At 53.6% G+C, this 21,387-nt stretch overlaps 1 protein-coding gene and 1 long non-coding RNA gene across 9 annotated transcripts in view; one reads left to right on the top strand and one right to left on the bottom strand.

The window, feature by feature from the left end:
- The window catches only part of ZDHHC7 (zinc finger DHHC-type palmitoyltransferase 7), a 30,937-nt gene extending 20,433 nt beyond the window's left edge, over window positions 1–10,504 (top strand). For all 3 annotated transcript variants that reach the window (XM_007109224.4, XM_024124906.3, XM_028478343.2), the window contains exons 4-8: window positions 5,650–5,774; window positions 6,494–6,590; window positions 7,015–7,096; window positions 7,810–7,940; window positions 8,562–10,504. In XM_007109224.4, coding sequence (XP_007109286.1) covers window positions 5,650–5,774; window positions 6,494–6,590; window positions 7,015–7,096; window positions 7,810–7,940; window positions 8,562–8,738 — 612 coding nt within the window. In that variant the 3' untranslated portion in view covers window positions 8,739–10,504. The remainder of the gene's footprint in view (window positions 1–5,649; window positions 5,775–6,493; window positions 6,591–7,014; window positions 7,097–7,809; window positions 7,941–8,561) is intronic.
- LOC102995736 (uncharacterized) overlaps window positions 1–21,387 on the bottom strand; it is a 63,076-nt gene that overhangs the window by 27,926 nt on the left and 13,763 nt on the right. For 2 of the 6 annotated variants that reach the window (XR_003676645.2, XR_003676642.2), the window contains exon 3: window positions 17,615–17,741. This is a non-coding gene — a long non-coding RNA (uncharacterized lncRNA). Of the gene's footprint in view, window positions 1–1,211; window positions 3,560–4,559; window positions 4,820–16,097; window positions 17,444–17,470; window positions 17,490–17,614; window positions 17,742–21,387 lie in introns of those variants that run through there. The other 4 variants (XR_008615599.1, XR_008615600.1, XR_003676643.2 and 1 more) reach the window with 4 other exon arrangements.

Genomic DNA, 21,387 nt, shown 5'->3' with positions numbered 1-21,387 from the left:
GTTCAGGAAGCCCCAGGAGCCGGGGGCCGGGTAGCAGGTGTGTGCAGCGCGCGGCCTCTCCTCCCGGTGGGCATGTTCGCTTCACTTGTTCGCTGCCCAGAAGCTGGCTGGAAGCGCTGAGGGCCGGAGTGTGAGGTGGGGGAGGGTGCGAGTCCTGGATGCAAGCATTTTTTAATTGAAATTTAAGTCACATTCTACAAAATTCACCCTTTTGCAGTGTACAGTTCGATGATTTTCGTGTATTCACACCACCGCAGTCATTTTAGACATTTTCATCGCCCAGAAAAGAAACCCTGCACCCCTTAGCCGTCACCGCCCCGACCTCCCAGGTCCCCCAGCGCCAGGCAACCGTCGATGTACTTTTTGTCTCTGGATGGGCCTGTTCTGGACAGATCACGTAGGTGGAATCATAACAAGGATACGTGGCCTTGACGTCTGGCTTCCTTCACTCAGCGCGAGGTTTCTAGGGCTCATCCACACCGTGCACTGTCAGTGCTTCGTTCCTTTTCACGGCCGAAGGCTGTTCCACGGTGGGGCTGGGCCACGTTTTGTTTATCGCCATCATCAGTTGGTGGCCATCGGGGTTCTTCCCACTTTCTGGCTGTTATGGACAATTCTGCCGTGAACATTTGTGGACCAGGTTTGTGTGGACCTATGTGTCGTTTCTCTTGGGTAGAGACCCAGGAGTGGAATTACCGTGTCATATGTTCACGCTGCCTTGAACTGGCTGAGGGTGGTTTTTCATGGCGGCTGCAGGGCGATAGGGTCCCCCCGGCAGCGTGTGGGCTCCTGCTTCTCCCCCTCCTCAGGTGACTGTTCACGTGTTTGATGAGCGCCATCCTGATGGCCGTGAGGTGATACCTCATTGTGTTTTTTTTTTTTTTTTTTTTTTGGTATGCGGGCCTCCCTCTGCTGTGGCCTCTCCCGCTGCGGAGCACAGGCTCCGGACGCGCAGGCCCAGCGGCCATGGCTCACGGGCCCAGCCGCTCCGTGGCATGTGGGATCTTCCCAGACCGGGGCGCGAACCCGGTTCCCCTGCATCGGCAGGCGGACGCGCAACCACTGCGCCACCAGGGAAGCCCCTATTTGTCTTCTTACTAACTTAGTGCCCAAAACTATCTTCCTGTACGTAATAAGTTTACAGTAAATTGCATGTTAATGGCATATAATTATCTCTGCCTGTTGAATTTCTAGCCTTCCGAACCCGGCCCCCCTGCATCGGCAGGCGGACGCGCAACCACTGCGCCACCAGGGAAGCCCCTTCATTGTGTTTTGATTTGCATTTCCCTGATGACTAACGATGCTAGGCTTTTCGGCCATCTGTAGGTCTTTGGAGAACTGTCCGTTCAAGCCCTCCGTCTTGACATCTGGATGTCACTGTTTCCGCCATGCCACGTGTCAGGACTCCAGTGGCAAGTTACAGAAACCAGCGGGAGTCGGTGTGGATAGAACCGAGGGCACCCAGCGGGGTGTAAGGAGCCGCGGGCAGGCGTTGGGACTGGGGTGGGGAAGCTGTGGGGAAGGAGGCAGGGGAGGGGCCGACCGAGCCCCCAGACAGCCCCGTCCTTCCCGGCATCCTGGCCCTCTGCCGCCTAGCGAAGACGGTGGCCCTCACACCGGAGGGAATTGGGAGCGTTGGGTTCCAGACGCACAGTGGGGGGGGGCTGCGCGGCCAGCGGGGGCGGGTGTCTGCTCCGTCCTCCCATCGGGGCGGCTGCTTTCTCCCCTCTGCAGATCACCTTCAACGCGGGGTCCAGTCTGGGCTGAACGAGAGCCGTCACCCCACCCGGGGTGAGGCCAGTTCTCTGCTGGACGTCCTTTTACTAAGCCAGTAGGAACAGTCAGTCTTTGCTAGGATTGGCTCTGGCTTGGGTTGTGTCTTGAGAAGAGTTATTGGTACTTTGACGGGGGAGCAGAAAGGAAGATGGGGTCTCTGACATTTGATGGATCAGGGAGCTGATCGATCACAAGGCAGCAAGCTCACCTCTGGAGGTGAGTCTTCAGTGTTCGGAAGCATGAAATTGTGCAAGGCCACCCGCTGCCCCGCACCCAGAGCCTGCTCTCCTCTGTCCCCAGCCTTGTTTTACAAGCATCAGCCTGATCAGCAGATGTGTGCCGAGGGCCCACTAAGGCGCCTCTGTGCCCGGAGCCGTTGGTCCCGTTCCGGGCGCCCTGGGACGCCTCTGGGCGTTCATTAACCCGCCAGCACCTTGCGGAGGTGGGCGTACATCACGTCAGAAGGTGAGACCCACAGCTGGCAAGAGGCAAAGCTGGGGTTTGAAAAGTTACCTGTGGCCAAAGCCCTTGCTTTTTCGTTAACTTCTTACAGACATTTCGTTGTACACAGAAGTGGAGAGAAGAGGGTCATGAACCCTGCTTATCGCCTCGTGGTCAGTCTTGTGTCTGTCAGCGATATCCTCGCCTACTCCCTTTGTTTCCCTCCCCAGAATATTTGGAAGTACATCTCAGACATTATAAAACTTTATTGGTAAATAATTGTGTGTATCTTTAAAAAGGGCTTTTTTAAAAAAATATAAATTTGTTTATTTTTGGCTGTGTTGGCTCTTCATTGCTGTATGAGGGCTTTCTTTAGTTGCGATGAGCGGGGGCTACTCTTCGTTGCGGTGTGCGCGCTTCTCATGGCGGTGGCTTCTCGTTGCAGAGCACGGGCTCTAGGTGTGCGGGCTTCAGTAGTTGTGGCACGTGGGCTCAGCAGTTGTGGCACGCGGGCTTTAGTAGCTGTGGCGTGTGGCGTGCGGTCTCGGTTGCTCCGTGGCATGTGGGATCTTCCCGGACCAGGGCTCGACTCCTGCATCGGCAGGCGGATTCTTAACCACTGCGCCACCAGGGAAGTCCCAAAAGGGCTCTTCTTTATAAAAGCATGGCTACAATGCCAGTGGCTCGTGTGGAGCAGTTGAAGAATTCCTTACTAAGTCCAGTGAGAGTCTACATCTCCTCAGTCGTCTCAGTCCTTTTATAGTCTTTTGTTTGAATCAGGATCCAGATAAGATCTATCCTTGGTGACTGGTTGATGTGTCTCATTTTTCACCTCCGTGGTCCCCTCTTGTTCCTTGGGATTTTTTAAATTGAAGAAACACGGTCCTTTGTCATGTGGCTTTCCTTCCACTCTGGAGTTTTCAGCTTATATCCCTGTACGTGGTTTAACATGCTCCTCGTCCCCTGTGCTGCCCATGAATTAGTAGCTAGACCCGGGGGGAGCGCCACGCTCCCGTGCCCCTAGGTCAGGTCCTGGGGATCCAGAATGCACGACAGGGAGGGAACCAGGGGGTCGAGGTGGAAAGATACGGGGGGGCGGGCATGTGCTTCGCGAGTCCTAACTTCCCTGCACGTCTGTGTGCCGTGGTTGGGAGCCCTGTTCCTCAGAGCGCGCGCCGGGGCTCCCTCTCCAGGGCGGGTCAGAGGAGGGCGGGTGCGGCTGCGAGAGGTCGGCGCGGGCAGCAGCAGCGAATGGAAAAGCTGTCGGGAGGGCGCTGTGCCAGAGGGGGGCCGTCTGGGCCGTACTGGGGTGGGCGGCGTGGCTGCGGCAGGGACCGCGGTCCTGGCGAGACACAGAGGAAACACCCAAGGTGCGTCTTAGAAAAAACACGCCCTGAAGATGGTTCGAACGCGAGCTTGAGGAACGTGCCTCAGCTGTTCGGAAGGTTTCTTTGAGGGGCCCCCACTGGTGCCGAGGAAGCGGGCGCTCCTCTGGCGTGACCTGGTGAGACCTGGTGCTGAGCGGCCCCGGGCCCGCCCGCCCTGCTCCGCGTCTGGCCTGCGCGAGCACGCCTCGGAGTATGGAATCGAAGCGTGGATCACCAGCCGCGGGGCCCTGGGTGAGCCATCGGGAGGCGCTGTGGGGGGGGACGGGGCCCGCCTGCCCAGGGCTCTGAGCCGCGAAAAGGACCAGAAAAGGCCTTCATCTCCGCGCGGGCCCTTCATCTCCACGCGGGCTGGTTGTTACGTGTTACCTGACGCGTCTCCCCCTCGAGGTGCACACCTGTCCTCCGTGAGCAGTCCCAGGAGCGCTCTCTAACCAGCGGGCGGCGTGGGGTGCCGTGCTCCGCAGAAGTGTGTCAGGTCACGTGTTTTACTGTGGAAGCAGCGTGTGTGTGGCTAAACCTGGTCCGTTCCGTCGTCTTATGAAATGTGTGACCCGAGCTGTCACCAGGAGCGGCCGTACAAGGTGGGAGCTCGTGAAGTCAGAACAGTGTCGTGGGGCCGGCGGTAGGCGTGGGGCGGGCTGGGGTCCTGGCTTGGTTGAGGGACCAGAAAGGCTCCAGAGGGTGTTGGGAAAATTGAGTAAAATGCTGGACCTGACCTTCTGATGTAAATTCTCAAAAATGAGCCTTTGAGCCCTGAACTTTTTTTACGCCGTAGATTAAGGAGACAGGTGGCGTGTTAAGGCCAGGACCTTGACCGCAGCGGCTTCCCTGTGTTAGGATGGGGGGCCGACCGGTGCCCGCCTGGAGGGCAGTCAGCCGCAGGGGAGGGTCGGGCAGTGAACCTTCCCCTTTTGCCTGCAGCCCTTCCTGTGCTCCGCCCCGAACCCGGGGCACCTTGTGGGGCCTCACTCCTGCTGGTGACAGGGCCGCCCGTCCGGCTCCCCGGGGGCCTTGGAGCCAGCGGTCCTGGGTCTCCGCACGCGCCTGCTGGGCTTTGCAGACGTGGGTGTCGGCCCGGGCTCCCGTCCAGCCAGGCAGTGGGCTTTCAGGAGCTCCGGCGCAGCTCCTGCTGACAGCGGCGTGCCTGCCGTCTCCCCGTGCTCTCCTCGTCACTGCACCTCCCAGCGGGGCTCCTTCTCCAGAAACGTGCATTTCTGTGTGAAGGAAGGACAGGCTCCGTGGGGCACAGAAACGGGGTCCTGGCCTTGTTCCCAGTCCACAGGCCATGGTGCCCAGAATGATCTTCCAAACGTGAGCCCCGCTGCCTGTCTCCACTGCCCAAAGAACACCTCCTCCCCCTTTGCGGCCCACTCGGGCCCACCGCCCTCCACTCGGGCCCACTGCCGTCCCGCGCACGGGCCTCTCCGGCTCTGGCTCCCATTTCCAGATTCCTCGTCCCTCTCAAGCTCCCCTGGCGCCCAGGGCTCCTGCAGACACACTCTTACAGCCCAGCCCCCCCTGCTCCTGCCCTGGGGCCCGATGGGGGGCAGGGCTTGTGTGTGCCCGCTCCTCCTGAGGTTGGCAGAGATGCATTACGTAACTTTAAACACACAAGAGAAAGTCCGTTTTGAGATTGCTTTGTTCAGCGCTCCCCTGCTGCAGCTGATAGGAGACCTGTGGGTGTGCTTGTCAGGGGAACCCTGCCCAGGAGGTGTGTGCGGGGCTCCCTGGGGACGCCAGCTGCCCTGGGGCTGGAGCGGCTTCGCAAACACACCTCACCTCTGGCACGTCCTGCATGAAGTTTGAAAAGCCCAGGTGACTCGCCTCATGAAGGGTGACGCACTCTGTATTTTGAATTCATTTTAAAGCATATGTTATTTTTCATGAAAAATAAAACTTCTGGTCCTGCCTGAGTGGCAACTACAGCATTATAAATTATATCATGATCTATAACACCCAAGACTAATTCCTAAATTTACTGATGTTTTTTAACCTTCCTCCCCCCGCCCCGCCCCAGCTAAAACACTTTGTTATTAATCCATAGGGGGCAGTACCCAAAGGGAATGCTACTAAAGAATACATGGAGAGTTTGCAGCTGAAGCCCGGAGAAGTGATCTACAAGTGCCCCAAGTGCTGCTGTATCAAGCCCGAGCGTGCCCACCACTGCAGGTATGGCGGCCCTCCCCCAGGGTGGCCCGAGCACCCAGCACTGCAGGGACCCCTTATCTGCGGCAGCCAGCGCATCCACCAGCGCTGGGACCGCTGCCCCGGGGAAGCCCGTGCGCCCACGACTGGAGGGACCCCTTCCCCGGCGCAGCCAGAGCCCGTGCTGACGGGATTTCTTCCCCAGGGCATTCTGTTCACCCACCACTGCAGGGACCCCTGCCCCGGGGAAACCTGCGCACCCACGATTGGAGGGACCCCTTCCCTGATTCAGCGAGAGCAACCCCTGCTACAGGGACCCCTTCCCCCAGGGCAGCCTGTGCACCCACACCCACCCTTACAGGGACCCCTGTCCTTAGGCAACGCGAGCACCCAGCACTGAGGGACCCTTTCCTCAGGGCAGCCAGAGCGCCGAGCACTGCTGGAATCCCTGCCCCCCCGGGGAAGCCTGCGCACCCACCCCTGGAGGGACGCCTTCCCCCGTAGCCACAGACCCACCACTGCTGTAAGCCCTTCCTTGGGGCTGCAGGCTCCGCTTCCCCAGGGCCTGCTGAGTGCCCACCCCTGGAGGGAGCCCTTCCCCGGTGCAGCCTGAGCCCCAGCCACTGCAGGGAGCCCTTCCCCAGGGCAGGAGGCCCCCTGGGTGGCCTCTTCCCAGTGCTGTCTTCATCGGGCGGTGTTTCCTCAGAGCGCGGAGTAGTGAAAATCTAACTGCTCCTTTTCAGTATTTGCAAAAGATGTATTCGGAAAATGGATCATCACTGCCCTTGGGTGAACAATTGTGTCGGAGAAAAGAATCAGAGATTTTTCGTGCTCTTCACTGTGAGTAAAGATACTCGTGTCGTGAGTGACTTGTATTAAGTTCTTTATCTGGAATCTTACCTGGAGCGAGTAAGTTTATTCTGACATCAGACCTGCAGCCTCTTCTCTGGGACTCAGATTATACCTGTGCTGCCCCTGGCAGGAAGTAGTCCACCAGATGAGCGTATGTGGCTTGTGTTCTTCTAGGTGTTTTACTCTGGTTTAATTCTCCCCCAGATACCTTGAACCACAGTTGTTAACAGGCTCTCGCTGAAGTGGTAGAGCGTATTTCCCCACTTGGTCCAGTGTGGTCCTGGCGAGGCGGATGTCAACTGCTGCTGTCACTCCTTCCCTCACTCATTTTCCCTGACACACGAGATCAGGAGTAAACGTGCGGTTCGGCGGCCTTTCACCCTCGCGCGGGCTAACGGGTGTCTCCCCGCAGATGTACGTCGCGCTGGCGTCCGTGCACGCGCTCGTGCTCTGCGGGCTGCAGTTCGTCGCCTGCGTCCGAGGGCAGTGGACTGGTGAGCCCGGGCGCGGCCCCCGCGCGTGCACGCTGTGGGGGGCGGGGAGGCAGAGGCAGGGGGAGGGGGTCCTCCAGTTCCGAAGGAAACCCTCTCGGTTACTTTAGGAATTAATCGAGCTTTTTAAGAAAAGAGGATGGGTCGGACAGTTCTCCCGCTGCCATTTTGCTATAATGAAGCCATGTACGTACACTTGGTCTTCCTTAGTCAGCTCACCTTGCAGATTTTTGAGACTGGGTGAGAGTGCGTACTGTTCCCAGCAGGCCTGCGTGTGCTCTGGCTGGTCGACCGTGCGTGGCTGAGACGAGTCGCCCCGCGAGTGTGGCCAGGCCGGCGCGAGCTGGGCGGCCCTGGACTTGGGTGTGAGGCCTGCTCACAGGCGTAGGCACATCTCATCTTTTCTGGCTTTAGCTGTATTTTAGCACGCAGTGCAGTACACGAATACAGCCTCGGTAGAAACTCGGGGTAATACAGAACCTTCCGAATCTGCCGACCAGGAAGTGGTGGTGTGGATTCTTGCCTGGCAGGGCTGCCTTCCGGCCCTGGTGGACAGCGGGTGTGCCTGTTTTCGAAACGAGCTCCTTCCTCCGTGGACGCCGGCCTGAGGGCGGCACGGAGGGGGCTCTTCCGTGAGCCGCACCCCCCCAGCCTGTGGCCTGGGATGCTCGCCGCGCTCTGATGTCCCGTCACAGCCAGCCTCTCCTTGTTCCCAGAATGCAGTGATTTTTCACCTCCAGTCACTGTAATCCTGTTGATCTTCCTGTGCCTTGAGGGTCTGCTGTTTTTCACTTTCACCGCAGTGATGTTCGGCACCCAGATCCACTCCATATGCAACGATGAAACGGTACGCCCCTCCCCCGCTGTGTCTGCTTAGGCCTCGGTGCGAGCGCGCGTCGGCGGGCAGCGCTGCTGTGGACAGCGGGGGCCCGCGTGTCACCCGGGAGGTGGACGGGGCAGCCCCGAGGGGCCGCGACAGCGTCACTGCACGTGCCCCCCTCGCTGCGTGCCGCTCGGGTTTCAAGCGTACCTGTGATTTGAGAGTCAACAGAGCCAGGCAGGGAGAGCCGGCACAGTCCCCTTCTAGGAGGCCCCGCCCCCCGGCAGCTGCTGGGAGTTGGTCGCCTTCATGTCTTTGAACTGAAGGCCCAGAGCAGGCGCTTGATAAATATTTGTAATACAGTATGTGGAAAAAAAGATCAATCCGTGGCCCGGAGGACTGGCTCCCCCTTTGCCTCTGGGGCTGCCTAGGCCGTCCACCCCGCTGGTGGCTGCAGCCTGGCTGTGCTCGGGGGCCGCGGGGGCTGGTGCCGGGAGAGCCCCCTCTGCCGACCCCGACGCCTCGCTCCCACGTGCGGAGGGACGTGGGAGTCTGGCGGTGCTTCCCCTGTTGTCACCGCTCGCCTGACCCGTACCTGCTGAGGGTCTTCCTGGCGCTGCCGCCCACTTGCTTTTCTTTCTCCCCCAGGAGATTGAGAGGCTGAAGAGTGAGAAGCCGACGTGGGAGCGGAGGCTGCGGTGGGAAGGGATGAAGTCTGTCTTTGGGGGCCCCCCCTCGCTGCTCTGGATGAACCCCTTCGTCGGCTTCCGATTCAGGCGACTGCAGACGAGATCTAGGAAAGGGGGCCCCGAGTTCTCGGTGTGAGGCGCTCTCATCGTGCTCGGACTTGTTCACGGACTTTATTTATTTGGGGTCGGAAAGGGTATCAGCAGCTCATCTGTGACCAGTAGGGCAAGTGGAGACCAGTTGCTTGCAGCAAGCAGAGTTTCATACTTTCACGGTCACAGATGGCGGAGTTCCCGCACTAACTGGGTGGCGCGCTGATCCGCGTCACCGTCGAGTAACAAAGGGACGTGGCCGCGCGAAGAGGCCAAATGTCATTATCTTCCTGCACAGTTAGGAGTTTTGTTAACATACTTGGCATTTTTAAAGAAGTTTCGTGGGTCGTTACACGGGTTATTAAAATCCTGTGTGCCGAGCTGCTTTTGTCAGTCATGAAGGAAACGAGCCAAGCCGGTGACCAGGAATTCTGCGGCTGGTGGCTTCGGGGAGCTCCCGCTGGCCCCGTGATACCCGAGGGCCCGCCTGGGTCCAGGGGGGGCCTGGATGCAGGAGCCGCAGGCGCTGCACGGAGCAGCAGGGCTGCAGGTTTGCTCCCCTCCCGGGGCTGGTGGGCCCTGACCCCGTGGGCAAGTCCACGCGTGTCTGTGTGTGTGCGTGCACGTGTGTTTTAAAGTGGGCCGTGTTGTTCAGGCAACGTAACACGTTATGGGCGGGTGCCACAGACAAGCTATTTTTTAGAAACCGAGTTTCAGGGAAGAGGGGAGAGCTGCGCGGGGTCCTCCCTCCCGTGGGGTTTACTGTGAATGTACTGCATATGGAGAATATCTCAATCCAAAGAACAATCATTCCTGTGTGGTCTTCTGTCGCCCTCCTGTTTTAATTTTCTTTTTAAATCTTGAGTGCGTGAGAGGGCTTTGGCACTGACCTGTCTGGTTCCGGCCAAATGAGCAGCGTGTAAACGGCCCCTCCGTGAGAGGAGAGCCGCGTCTGTGGCGGCCTGGTACCTGCAGCCTGACGCTCGCGCAGCTGGCCGTGCAGGGGGCGCGCGCGGGGCCCTGAGGAGGTGGGGGGGCCGCGAGGCAGGAGCCCCCGGGCCCCGTGGCCTCGCTTGCAGACAGTATTCAGGATGGCCACAGCTTGTTGGATTTTTCAGTTTTTACCTTTTTGGGGTATCATTTTGTTTCTTTACCCACGTCACAAGCGATAAAACAGGACCCTTGGTGCAGAGCTTAAAATTACGCCAGAAAGCAAGCGGCTCCCCTCCCTGGGGACTCGCCTTAACCTCGCCTGGTCTGTCGGCGTTTCGCGGGACTGAGGAGGAAAAGCCATCTCTGACAAGGCCTGGGGGGGGCCCTGAGCCCACGTCCCACGCTGAGAAGAGTGGGCGTCTCCCTCCTGGTCTCCACGCCTCTTTGCTCACCTGTGAGCTGTTTTGCTTTCGTTTGCATTAACCCGTCCCCTGTCCTGATGAGGGTTTCGACCACTGCTGGCGCAGAGCCACAAAGGGCCCACTGGACAACAGTCTAGCTGAGTACGCGGGCTGTGGGATGGGTGTGAAATGGACTCGGTCACTGCAGAAAAGTGGGCTGTGACGGGGGGGGGGGGGCGCTGAATCGCAGCCGGAGGACTAACAGAACAGGAGACTGATGGGTTTCCCGAGACCGTTCTGCAGTATCCGTCATCTGGGTTGGACGTGTGTACTGGGCTTCAATGTGAGGCTTTTCATATGTATATCCTGGTTATCAATAAAAACAATTATCGAAGTGGTTGAATCCTGTGAGACTTGGCAAATATGTGCAAATCAAGTATACTTGACTTTTCAACCTCTTCTTTCAATGTAACTTTTTTAAGAAATAAAGCCACCCGTTGACATTCTGCAGCAGTTTGTTCAGTGGCGCGGTTCTTGGTGGGTCGTTGGCGTGTTTCCGTGCTCGGCTCTGACACCGGCACCCGGGCCGCTGCGGTCCCCCCTGCTGCTTCCAGAGCCCCATCATCGCCGGGGACAAGTGAGCCGCTCTCCCAAAGGTCGCCGTCTCCACATTTAACATTTTATTTCCAGTCGACGCAACTGATGTCACTTAGCTTCGTCCTAAACGCCCCTTCATTTTTTTAGTACACTTGGAAATAAAAATTTTAAAGATCGCTCTCTCCCATCCAGCATCTCAGGTGCCCACAACTTCATTCAACAGTGTGTCCAGTACTTGCGCTCAAGGGAGGGACCCAGAGAGGCGAGGCGAGGGTGGCCGCCACGTAGGGAGGCACTGGCCGGCCTTGCAGACACGTCCCCGAGCACGCCGCCGCGCCGGCAGCCACCCTCAGGCTTGTGTTTGTGACTCTGCAGAATTGTGCCGCGGTTTTGTGTTCTTCCTGTTGGAATGTTTAATAGGCTCATGACGCCTGCATTAAAATGGAAAATGAAATGATGACCCAACTAGGAAGGTGGCTGAATCCTGTCTTCCGATAGGAGATTTGGGTTTGGCTGCTTAAGCAGAGAGAAGTATCCTGAAGGAGAGACGGCCTGGAAAAGCCCGGGAACAGTGGGCGGGGTGCCCGTAAAATCCTTGTTGATCCCCAAGTAGCATTCTGGAGCCTTCAGTGACAGGTCAGCTGCCCACGGTGTTGACTGAGGATCCAGTATGAAACCGGATCGCTCCTTACACAGGACACAGGGAAGCTGCGGCCAACTGCAGGAGTGCGGCTGGGTCAGCGAGCGCTCCCCGAGCCGGGTGCTGATCTTTACGGGAGGAAATGGCTCGGCCCCAGGAAGGATGGGAGGCGTGGAAATTACGGGGTCTCTGTGCACTTTGGAGACCCCACCGCGGCCTCCCAGCCTTGCCGCCGAGAGGGTCCGGGAACTTCCGGTTCCTGTCTCAGGCGACCTGCCTTTTTTTTTTTTTTTTTTTTTTTTTAAACTCAGGAAGCCTCCACTATCTTCTTTTTAGTCCTTGGTTCCTCAAAGTCAAGAGTCCACTGCCTTGATGCCTTGTGCTAATGCTTGGTGGACCCTTTCCACCTGAGACACGTGCTCCTCGGTTCTGGCAAAAGTGCTGTGTTCCAGGGGCTTCCCTGGTGGCGCAGTGGTTAAGAATCCGCCTGCCAATGCAGGGGACACAGGTTCGAGCCCTGGTCCGGGAAGATCCCACATGCCGCGGAGCAACTAAGCCCGTGCACCACAACTACTGAGCCTGAGCTCTAGAGCCCGCGAGCCACAACTACTGAGCCCACGCACCTAGAGCCTGTGGCTCCACAACAAGAGAAGCCACCGCAATGAGAAGCCCGCTCACCGCAACGAAAAGTGGCCCCTGCTCGCCGCAACTAGAGAAAGCCCGCACGCAGCAACGAAGACCCAACGCAGCCAATAATAAATAAAATTAAAAAAAAAAAAAACACTGCCGTGTTCCGTCTTTGGGAGTTTCACCCTCTCCAGTTTCTTATTTTTCTGACTTTTAGCCATCGGGCTGCCTAGACTCTCCTCTGATTTCCTCTCATCGTCTCCTCTGTTTTCTGGAAAATATACCTAACTTTGTCTTCTATCTCTTCTATTGGATATTTTATTCAGGCTGTGATCGTTTTAATTTCCAAGAGTTTTTTAAAAGACTATCTTTTAAAGAGCAGTTTTAGGTGCACAGTACAATTGAGAGGAAGGTAAAGAGAGTTCCCACATACCCGCTGTCCCCACACACGCACAACGCACAGCCTCCCTGCACTGTCAGCATCTCCGCCAGATGGTGCACTTGTCACTGATGAACCTGCACTGACACGTCATCACCACCCAGAGTCCATAGTTACATTAGGTTCACTCTTGGTGTACATTCCATGGGTTTGGACAACTGTCTTGATGCCGTGTATCCACCATTATGGCAGCACTCCGAGTATTTTCAATGCCCTAGAAATCTTCTGTGCTCTGCCTACCTATCCCTCCGCTCCCTTGTCCACACTGGCAACCACTGATCTTTTTGCTGTCTTCATAGTTTTGCCTTTTTCCACAGTCTCACAGAGCTGGAACCATAAAGTAGCCTTTTCAGATTGTCTTCTTTCACACAGTAATATGCCTTTAAGGTTCCTCCGTGTCTTTTCATGGCTTGACAGGGCATTTCTCTTTAGTGCTGAATAGTATTCCACTCTCTGGCTGTGCCACAGTTTATCCATTCGTCTACCTAAGGGCATCATGCTTGCCTCCAAGTTTTGACAATGATGAGTAAAGGTGCCATAAACATCCATGCACAGGTTGTATGGACACTGTTTTCAACCCCTGTGTGCGACGCTAGGAGTTTCAGGCCTCTTGTTTAAGTCTGACCCACTTGGAGTTGACGTGTTTTATGTGCGGTGTAAGGTAAGGGTCCAGTCTCTGTGGTGTAAGATATGTGGACGTCCAGTTTTCTAAAAATCACTTGCTGAAGAGACTGTCCTTTCCCCGTCGTGTAACGTTGGCACCTTTGTTGAAGACCAATTGACCGTACACACATGGTTTTATTTCTGGGCTCTGTATTCCGTTTCATTGGTCTATATGTTTGTCTTCATGCCAGTACCATACTGTTTTGATTACAACAGCTTTGTGATATATTTTGAATCTAGAAAGTGTGAGGCCTCTAGCTTTGTTCTTTCTCAAGACTGATTTGGCTCTTTGTGATCTTTTGTGGTTCCATATGAATTTTAGAGTTTTCTCTATTTCTGTAAAAAAATACTGTTGGGATTTTGATAGGGATAGTGCTGAATCTGTAGATATATTTGGATAGTATGGACATTTTCACAATATTAAGTCTTCCAGTTCAGAAACATGGATGTCTTTCCGTTTGTTTCTTCTTTAATTTCTTTGATCAGCGTTCTGTAGTTTTCAGCATGCAAGTCTTTTACCTCCTTAGTTAAGTTTATTCCTAAGTATTTTATTCTTTTTGGTGCTCTTGTACATAGGACTGTTTTCCTAATTTCCTTCAGGTAGTTTGTGGTTAGGGTACAGAAACGCAACTGATTCTTGCATGTTGATTTTGTATTCTGCAACTTTACTGAATTTATTAGTTTTAGCAGTTTTTTGGTGGCACCTTTAGAGTTTGCAACATTATGTTGTCTGCCAACAGGGACGATTTTATTTCTTCCTTTCCAATTTGAATGCCTTTTACTTCTTTTTCTTGCCTAACTGCTCTGGCTAGGACTTCCAGTACTATGTTAAATAGAAGAGGTGAGAGCGGGCATCCTTGCCTTGTTTCTGGTTTAGAGGAAAAGCTTTCAGTTTTTCACTATTGAGTATGATATTAATTGTGGGTTTTTTATATATAGTCTTTATTATGTTACTTTCCTTCTATTCCTAGCTTGTTGAGAGTTTTTATCATGAAAGGGTGTTGAGTTTTGTCAAATGCTTTTTTTTTTTTTTAAATTTTGCTTCTATAGAGGTGATCATATCTTTTATCTTTTATTCGGTTAATATGGTGTATCACATTAATTGATTTTTGTTTGCTGAAACATCCTTGCATTCCAAAGATAAATCCCACTTGGTCATGGCATACAATTCTTTTAGTGTGCTGTTGGATTCAGTTTGTTGGTGTTCTATGGAGGACTTCTGCACCCATGTTCATCAGGGATATTGGCCTGTAGTTTTTTCTTGTGGTGTTGCTGGCTTTGGTATCGGGGTAATGCTGGCCTCATAAAATCAGTTTGGAAGTGTTTCCACCTTTTCAGTTTTTTGAAAGAGTTTGAGAAGGAATGGCATTAATTCTTCCTTAAATGTTTGGTGGAAATTACCAGTGAAGCTATCTATTCCTGGACTTCTCTTTGTTGGGAGATTTTTGATCACTGGCTCAATCTCTGCATTAGTTATAGGTCTGTGCAGACTTAATAAAACTAGAGATGAAAAACTAGACATTATAACCGATGCCAGAGGAAGAAGAATGGTCACAAGAGACCACTACGAACAATTACGGGCCGGCAAACTGGATAACCCAGAAGAAGAGGATCAATTCCTAGAATCGGAAAGCTACCGAGACTAAATCAGGAAGAAACAGCACACCACCTGAAAACGCCAGCCGAGGTGAGTGCTGTGGTGGGTCTGGTAGAGGGTTAGCGGTCGGCGTCACTACTGTTGCAGATGCAAGCGTCAGTGGCACATACTTTGTTTTGAGGAATTTTGGCGGGAGGTACTTGAGACCTCACATGGATAGAGAAGCAATGTTCAAACCAAATGAAACGTCTGGGGTTCAATTATGCTGCTTCTTTTATTGCATCTCCTCGTTTTGATTGTCGTCCTTGAGGACATCGTGTGGAACAAGTCAAGAAGGGAGAAATGCAGGCTCCTACCCGGCCCCAGGCCGAGGCCGACGAGCTGCTCCAGACCACGCGGCCCTCCCAGGGCTTTAAAGATGGCGCCACAGGAACAGTGACCTGCCTGCAGGTCACATGGTCACCACACGTTTTCCAAGTACCACAAACACAGCAACTCTGGGACGGACTAAACAGCTGCAGGAATCGGCGACGACGTCATTTAATTCCAACTCATGAAACTTGGTGTTGCCACTGTTATGCCGTCTCCCTTCCTGTGGCATCAGCCCATCGTTCCTAAAAATATCTGGCCCATTTTTTGGTCATCTCCTCTCTCCACCCAGGTGGGCAATAGACACTCGGCTCTATGGTTGTGATTTTTTTTCCAGTGCTGGAACATCCCGAAGAAGCACAGCTTTGAAGGCTGACTGGAGATGAGCTGGGAGCAAGCAGTTACATTTACTTGGGTCCCTGAAGCCCCCAGGTTCTTCTCGAGAGTCATTTACACACGAGAACCCACAGAAGTGAACGCCCTGCAAGGCCTTCTTCTCGTGAGGACATCACCGTGTTGTCCAAATACGTCCAACATTTTACACACTGACACTTGAATGGACACGCAAATTCCCTGCATCCGAGTAAAATTCAGATTCTGACTCAGCAGGCCCTGGGCACGGCCTGAGACTCTGCATTTCTAACCAACTCCTGGTGCTGCTGTTGCTGCTGGTCCGTGGCCCACGCTTTGAGTAGCAAAGTCTAGATGTCAGCCAACACGGGAAGCGTTAATTTCCCTACGGTAGCTGCGCAGTCAAAGTATGAACCGTCGGGCAACGCTGAAAGGTATTTCGCTTGCGTGAGCCAAGAGGACAATCCTCGCTTACGCTCCTGCGGCAGGACGACATGCACGGGCGCACACGCACGTCTGCAAAGGTCGAAACAGGAAGGGAACAGAGGGCAAGGAGCGCGTCCGGATCTGCTGAGGTGACGAGCCTTTCATAAAATCTCAATTTCTAAGTCCTCACAGGTTTGTGGAATAAACAGTGTTTTCTGAGTACATGACCCAGAAAGAAGGCTACTGAGTTGAGCCGCTTGCCGTCTACTTGAAAAGGACGTTTAGAGCCTCCTCATTCTGAGGACTGTCTATGGCTTTAGCGAGACGAGGCTGGACGGTGACACGGCTCATACGGGCTGAAGGAAAAGGCAGAGAAAGGCAGATTATTTAAGCAGGAAATGCGCCCGTCAGTGGGGGGTGGTCCCTTCGGCGGTGGCACGTGGGAGGGGAGAGCCGCGGTCCTGCAGAGCTAGCATCCCGGCTGCTGCCGGGGTTCGGTGAGACGCGCGTCAGCGCAGGGAGGTCCTCGCCGCCCTGCCGCCCTGCAGTGACCCTGGCTGCTTCCCAGCCACCCCGAGGAAGGGGTCACCCAGCTCTGAAGCCACTTCCCCTAAGTGGCAGGCCGGTCTTAAGGCCCAGAGACGTCGTCAAATCAGTGCGGAGGTGGCCGGGGCCCACTTTGAAGCGGACACGGTCCTTTGGGTACACAAGCTCTGGCTCATTCGAGACACAGTGTTATCCTGAGTCCACAGGCGCACCAGTGCACCAGCCCTGAAGTCCTCTCCCCAGCAGGTGCCCGGCGTGGGACGGCCAAGCTCGATGTGCCTTCTGGCCACAGGTTGGCAGGCCCGTGGGCACCAGGAAACTGAGGCTCACGGGCAGCAACCAGCCCTCTGACAAACCAGCACCGGCCCCAGGCTGGTAGAACGTGCTTGAGTTCCAAGAAAAGCTCCAAGTGCAAGGTTAAAGAATAGTACTGATCGCCAGGACGCAGTTTTGACGTTTCCGGTTTCCAAAATGCCTTCCGATACATGATCTGATTGCGTTTTCCCTACGACCTTCAGGCAGATAACAGTACACCCATTTTATAGACCAGAAAAACTGAGTTTCATCAAGGTTACAGGATGTGCCCAGGTTCTCACAGGCAGGGAGAACGGAGGGATTCCCCACGGGCGTTTTGGCTAGAATAAGAGCACTTTTTTCTAACCTAGATCCTTCTCTGTTTTTATTTTTTAAAGTAAAAACAGTAAAAAAAAAAATAATAATAATAACTTCTTGAATAAACAGAGGAGTCGAAAACAATAAAACCTTCACCGAGGTATTTTCGATAATATCTTCAGTTCAGGGTTTGAACCGCAAAGCACATGCCAGGTGAACTCCATCCTTGTCTGCAGGCTGATTCGCGCCTCCCTCAGGCTTGAGCAATGCCTGTCGATTCCCCGGAGCTGCGCCCGCTCCCGCGCCGGAAGCCTCTGTGTTGCGCTCAGCATGTGTGCAGGTGCCAGGCCCAACCGGGAACTTGTGGGCTTCCTCTGATAGTCAGACTCTGCTTTCTGAGTGTCTGGGATGTGTGTGTCCCACAGCATCACATTCCCTGGCTCAGGATATAAACTTGCTTGACCTTTTCCCCATAAGCTTTAATGCAAATCCAGGGGCAACGGAGATGGGTTAACGACAGGGACATGCCCACCACGGCCTCCATCACCACCTGGAAGAGCAGAGAGGGAAGGGACCCCGGCGACGGCAGGGAGAGGCTGCTCAGGGATCCACGGGCGGCGCACAATGAGTGTTTTGTGTTGAACGTTACTAACGCTATTTAATAACAATGACAGTATTATTAATGATGATAATGTGAGAAGCTGGCTGACTTCCAACTCACCTGGTCATCCAGAAGCAGCTCACAGAACTCCAGGAAGACCCACTTTTGCTGCTTCATGTACTCACGTCACCGATGGTGGCCACACCTTGGTGGCCAGGTCCCAGGTGGCACAGGGCTGGGGACGATGCTGAAAGGAGAGGAGAAAGGGGTTAGTCTCAGCCTGGCATCTGCCTAATGTCCACCAGAGGGCGCCATGGGATAGCAAATGCGTGGGCACTGCACACTGCTCAGGCCACAGAAAAATTCCTACAACATTGGCGCATCCAGCCGGCCGGTCCACAAATATTTATTGGACACCTACTGTGTGCTGGCGAGGCCTCTGCCCTCAGTAAACACAAATATAAGAAATTAAATGTATAATTATATGCTGTGATTCGTGCTATAAAAGAACAGAGCAGCAGGGAGAGGGAGCATTAGCGAGAGTATCACAGAGAAAGAAGAATCAGGGAGGGCCCCTGGGGGAGGGAAGGGCTGTGCAAAGGCCCTGGGGCAGGGAAAGGCTTGGCAGTGAACTCAGAATTGGAGCTGGTTAAAATCAGAGAACACTGGGGCTGGAAGAGCTGGTGAAGCTCACGTGTCAGCCTACCGGGCTCAGAGAAGATGCTGAGGGGTTAACACATGTGCACAGACACAAAGGTCATCAGCTGGGTGGGGCGGGGGCTCATCTGAAGCAGATTTCTTAAAGATGGGCTGACCATCTCCCCCAAAGCCCAGGAGCAAAGCAAACGGACTCCTCAAGATCAGGACTTTCAAAGACATTTCCCTCTTGGGTGGACTGTTAGGGGCCCTTGGTGGGAGCAGGGGAAAGCCACCCCAATGGGATGCAGGGGTGTGGGTTTCAGTGGCCAGGGAGGGGGGTCTGCACATGGCCCTTCTCTGGACTCAGGCTGGGTGACACCTTGCCATCTGGGCACCAGGGGACGGTTGCTCTCCGGTGGCCTTGCAGGCTCACTGGCAGACACAGGGCTCTGCTCAGCACCCCAGAAATCTCAGTGACCAGGTGGCCTCCATGAGGGTTACTCTGAGGGCAGGTCTGGTTTTCAGCCTACGTGGCTGTGAGATACCATTGAAAGAGCCAGACAGGCTACAATGTCCATCCCTGCCACCTCCCGGCTGTATGACCTGGGGCAAGCACCTTCACCTCTCTGGGCCTCAGTTTCCTCATCTTTAGAACAATGCAACAACAGCTCCTGCCTTGTGAAGCCTTTGGGAGGGTTAGAAAGAAGGAACCACCCAGGGCTGGCCGGGAGGCTTCGTACACAGTAGGCCCTCCAGAAGCAGTAGCAACTATGACAGGCTGGTCCGACGAAGGGCTTTGCAGCCAGACCCGACGTGCAGCGGGCAGCCAGACTCCTCATCCATCCTGTTCGCCCTTTCTTGGTTTTGGGGGATTAACATGGAGTCCTCAGTTAAGACGATCTTGCAGGGTTGGTTTTTTTTAACCAAATAAAGCCGTAACCAGCCAAACAAAACCAAGTCCGTTTATAACAAAGTCCCACCAGAGCAAACATTTGCAATCTCCCCAGAAAGCATTTTATCCATGGCAGGGAGGCCTGGGGAATTTTAAGAGGCTGCAGCTCGTGTCTTTGAAAACCACCAGCGTCTTCAGTTTGTCTGGGACTCTCTCCCCACCGGGGGTACTTTTCCATCTGCCCTCCTGTTTCCCAGCAAAGCCCGAGGCCTGTGGGCAGCCGTCAAGGCACTCTGGACCAAGCGTGGATGCTCCTGGGCAGAGGCCACGGACTGGTGGCCGTGACCTGGAACCAGCCCCCATGGGTGGGTCAAAAACCAACAGTCAGTTGCTCCCGTCTGCAAAACAGGAGGTTTCACCTAGAAAATGCAGATTCATGGCTGCCTGGGCCCCGTTCTCCCCTGGCCAGCCGCCTGGGGCCCGGGGTGGCCGTCCTCACATGCACAGTCATCGGGACGTTTGAATTCTTTTAAAAGAATTTATGGGGGCAAAATGCACATAACATAAAACTGACCATTTTAAGGCACAACGCTCCCAGACTTCAGATAATACTACAAAGCTACAGTAATAAAAACAGCGTGGTACTGGCACAAAAACAGACATATGGATCAATGGAACAGAATAGAGAGCCCAGAAATAAACCCACACACCTACGGTCAATTAATCTTCGACAAAGGAGGCAAGAATATACAATGGGAAAACGACAGTCTCTTCAGCAAGTGGTGCTGGAAAAGCGGGACAGCCGCACGTAAATCAATGAAGCTGGAACACACCCTCATACCATACACAAAAATAAACTCAAAATGGCTTAAAGACCTAAATGTAAGAGAGGACAACCATAAAACTCCTAGAAGAGCATAGAGGCAAGACATTCTCTGACATAAATCATACCAATGTTCTCTTAGGTCAGTCCCCCAAGGCAACAGAAGTAAAAGCAAAAATAAACAAATGGGACTTAAACAAACTTAAAAGCTTTTGCACAGCACAGGAAACCATAAACAAAATGAAAAGAGAACCTATAGAATGGGAGAAAATGTTTGCAAATGATGCGACCGAGAAGGGCTGACTTTCCAAAATATACCAACAGCTCATACAACTCAACAACAAAAAAAAACAACCCAGGTGAAAATGGGCAGAAGACCTAAATAGACATTTCTGCAAAGAAGACATACAGGTGGCCAACAGGCACATGAAAAGATGCTCAACATCGCTAATTATGAGAGAAATGCAAATCAAAATTACAATGAGGTACCACCTCACACCCATCAGAATGGCCATCATTAAAAAGTCTACAAATAATAAATGGTGGAGAGGGTGTGGAGAAAAGGGAACCCTCCTGCACTGTTATTGGGAATGTAAACTGGTACAGTCACAATGGAAGACAATATGGAGGTTCCTTAAAAACTAAAAATAGAGCTACCATGTGATCCAGCAATCCCACTCCTGGGCATATGTCCAGACAAAACTGTAATTCAAAAAGATACACGCACCACTATGTTCACAGTAGCACTACTCACAATAGCCAAGACGTGGAAACAACCGAAATGTCCGTTGACAGATGAATGGATAAAGAAGATGTAGTACATACATACAATGGAATACTACTCAGCCATAAAAAAACAATGAAATAATGCCATTCGCAGCAACATGGATGCAACTAGAGATTATCATACTAAGCGAAGTCAGTCAGAAAGAGAAAGACGACTACCATATGCTATCACTTATATGTGGAATCTAAAATGTGACACAAGTGAACGTATCTCTGCAACAGAAACAGACTCTCAGACAGAGAGAACAGACTTGTGGCTGCCAAGGGGGAGGGGGCTGAGGGAGGTTGGGGTGAGCAGCTGTGTCTTTGCATAGAGGATGGGTAAACAACAAGGTCCTACTGTAGAGCACAGGCAACTATATTCAATATCCTGTGACAGACCAGAATGGAAAAGATGTGAAAAAGAATATATATGTATAACTGAGCCACTTTGCTGTGCAGCAGAAATTAACACAACACTGTAAATCAACTATACTTCAATTAAAAAGAAAAAAGAAAAACAACTGACCATTTTAAAGTAGACAATTCAGTGGCATTTGGTACCTTCACAGTGTTGTGTAACCACTACCTCTGCTTAGTTCCAAAGCACTTCCATCATCCCCGAAAAAGCCCCAGACCCAACATCACTCACTCCCCCTTCCGCAGCCACCAGCGACCACTCACGTGCTCTGTCTCTACGGATTTGCCTGTTGCGGGCACCGTTTGTGGACGGACCCACACGCCGTGCCTGGCTTCCTTCACTCAGCATGTCTT

Source organism: Physeter macrocephalus, chromosome 17 (genome assembly GCF_002837175.3).
Source record: "Physeter macrocephalus isolate SW-GA chromosome 17, ASM283717v5, whole genome shotgun sequence".
Taxonomy (NCBI): Eukaryota; Metazoa; Chordata; class Mammalia; order Artiodactyla; family Physeteridae; genus Physeter; species Physeter macrocephalus.
The sequence above is the reverse complement of the archived record's forward strand: the minus strand, read 5'-3'. Positions and strand labels throughout refer to the sequence as shown.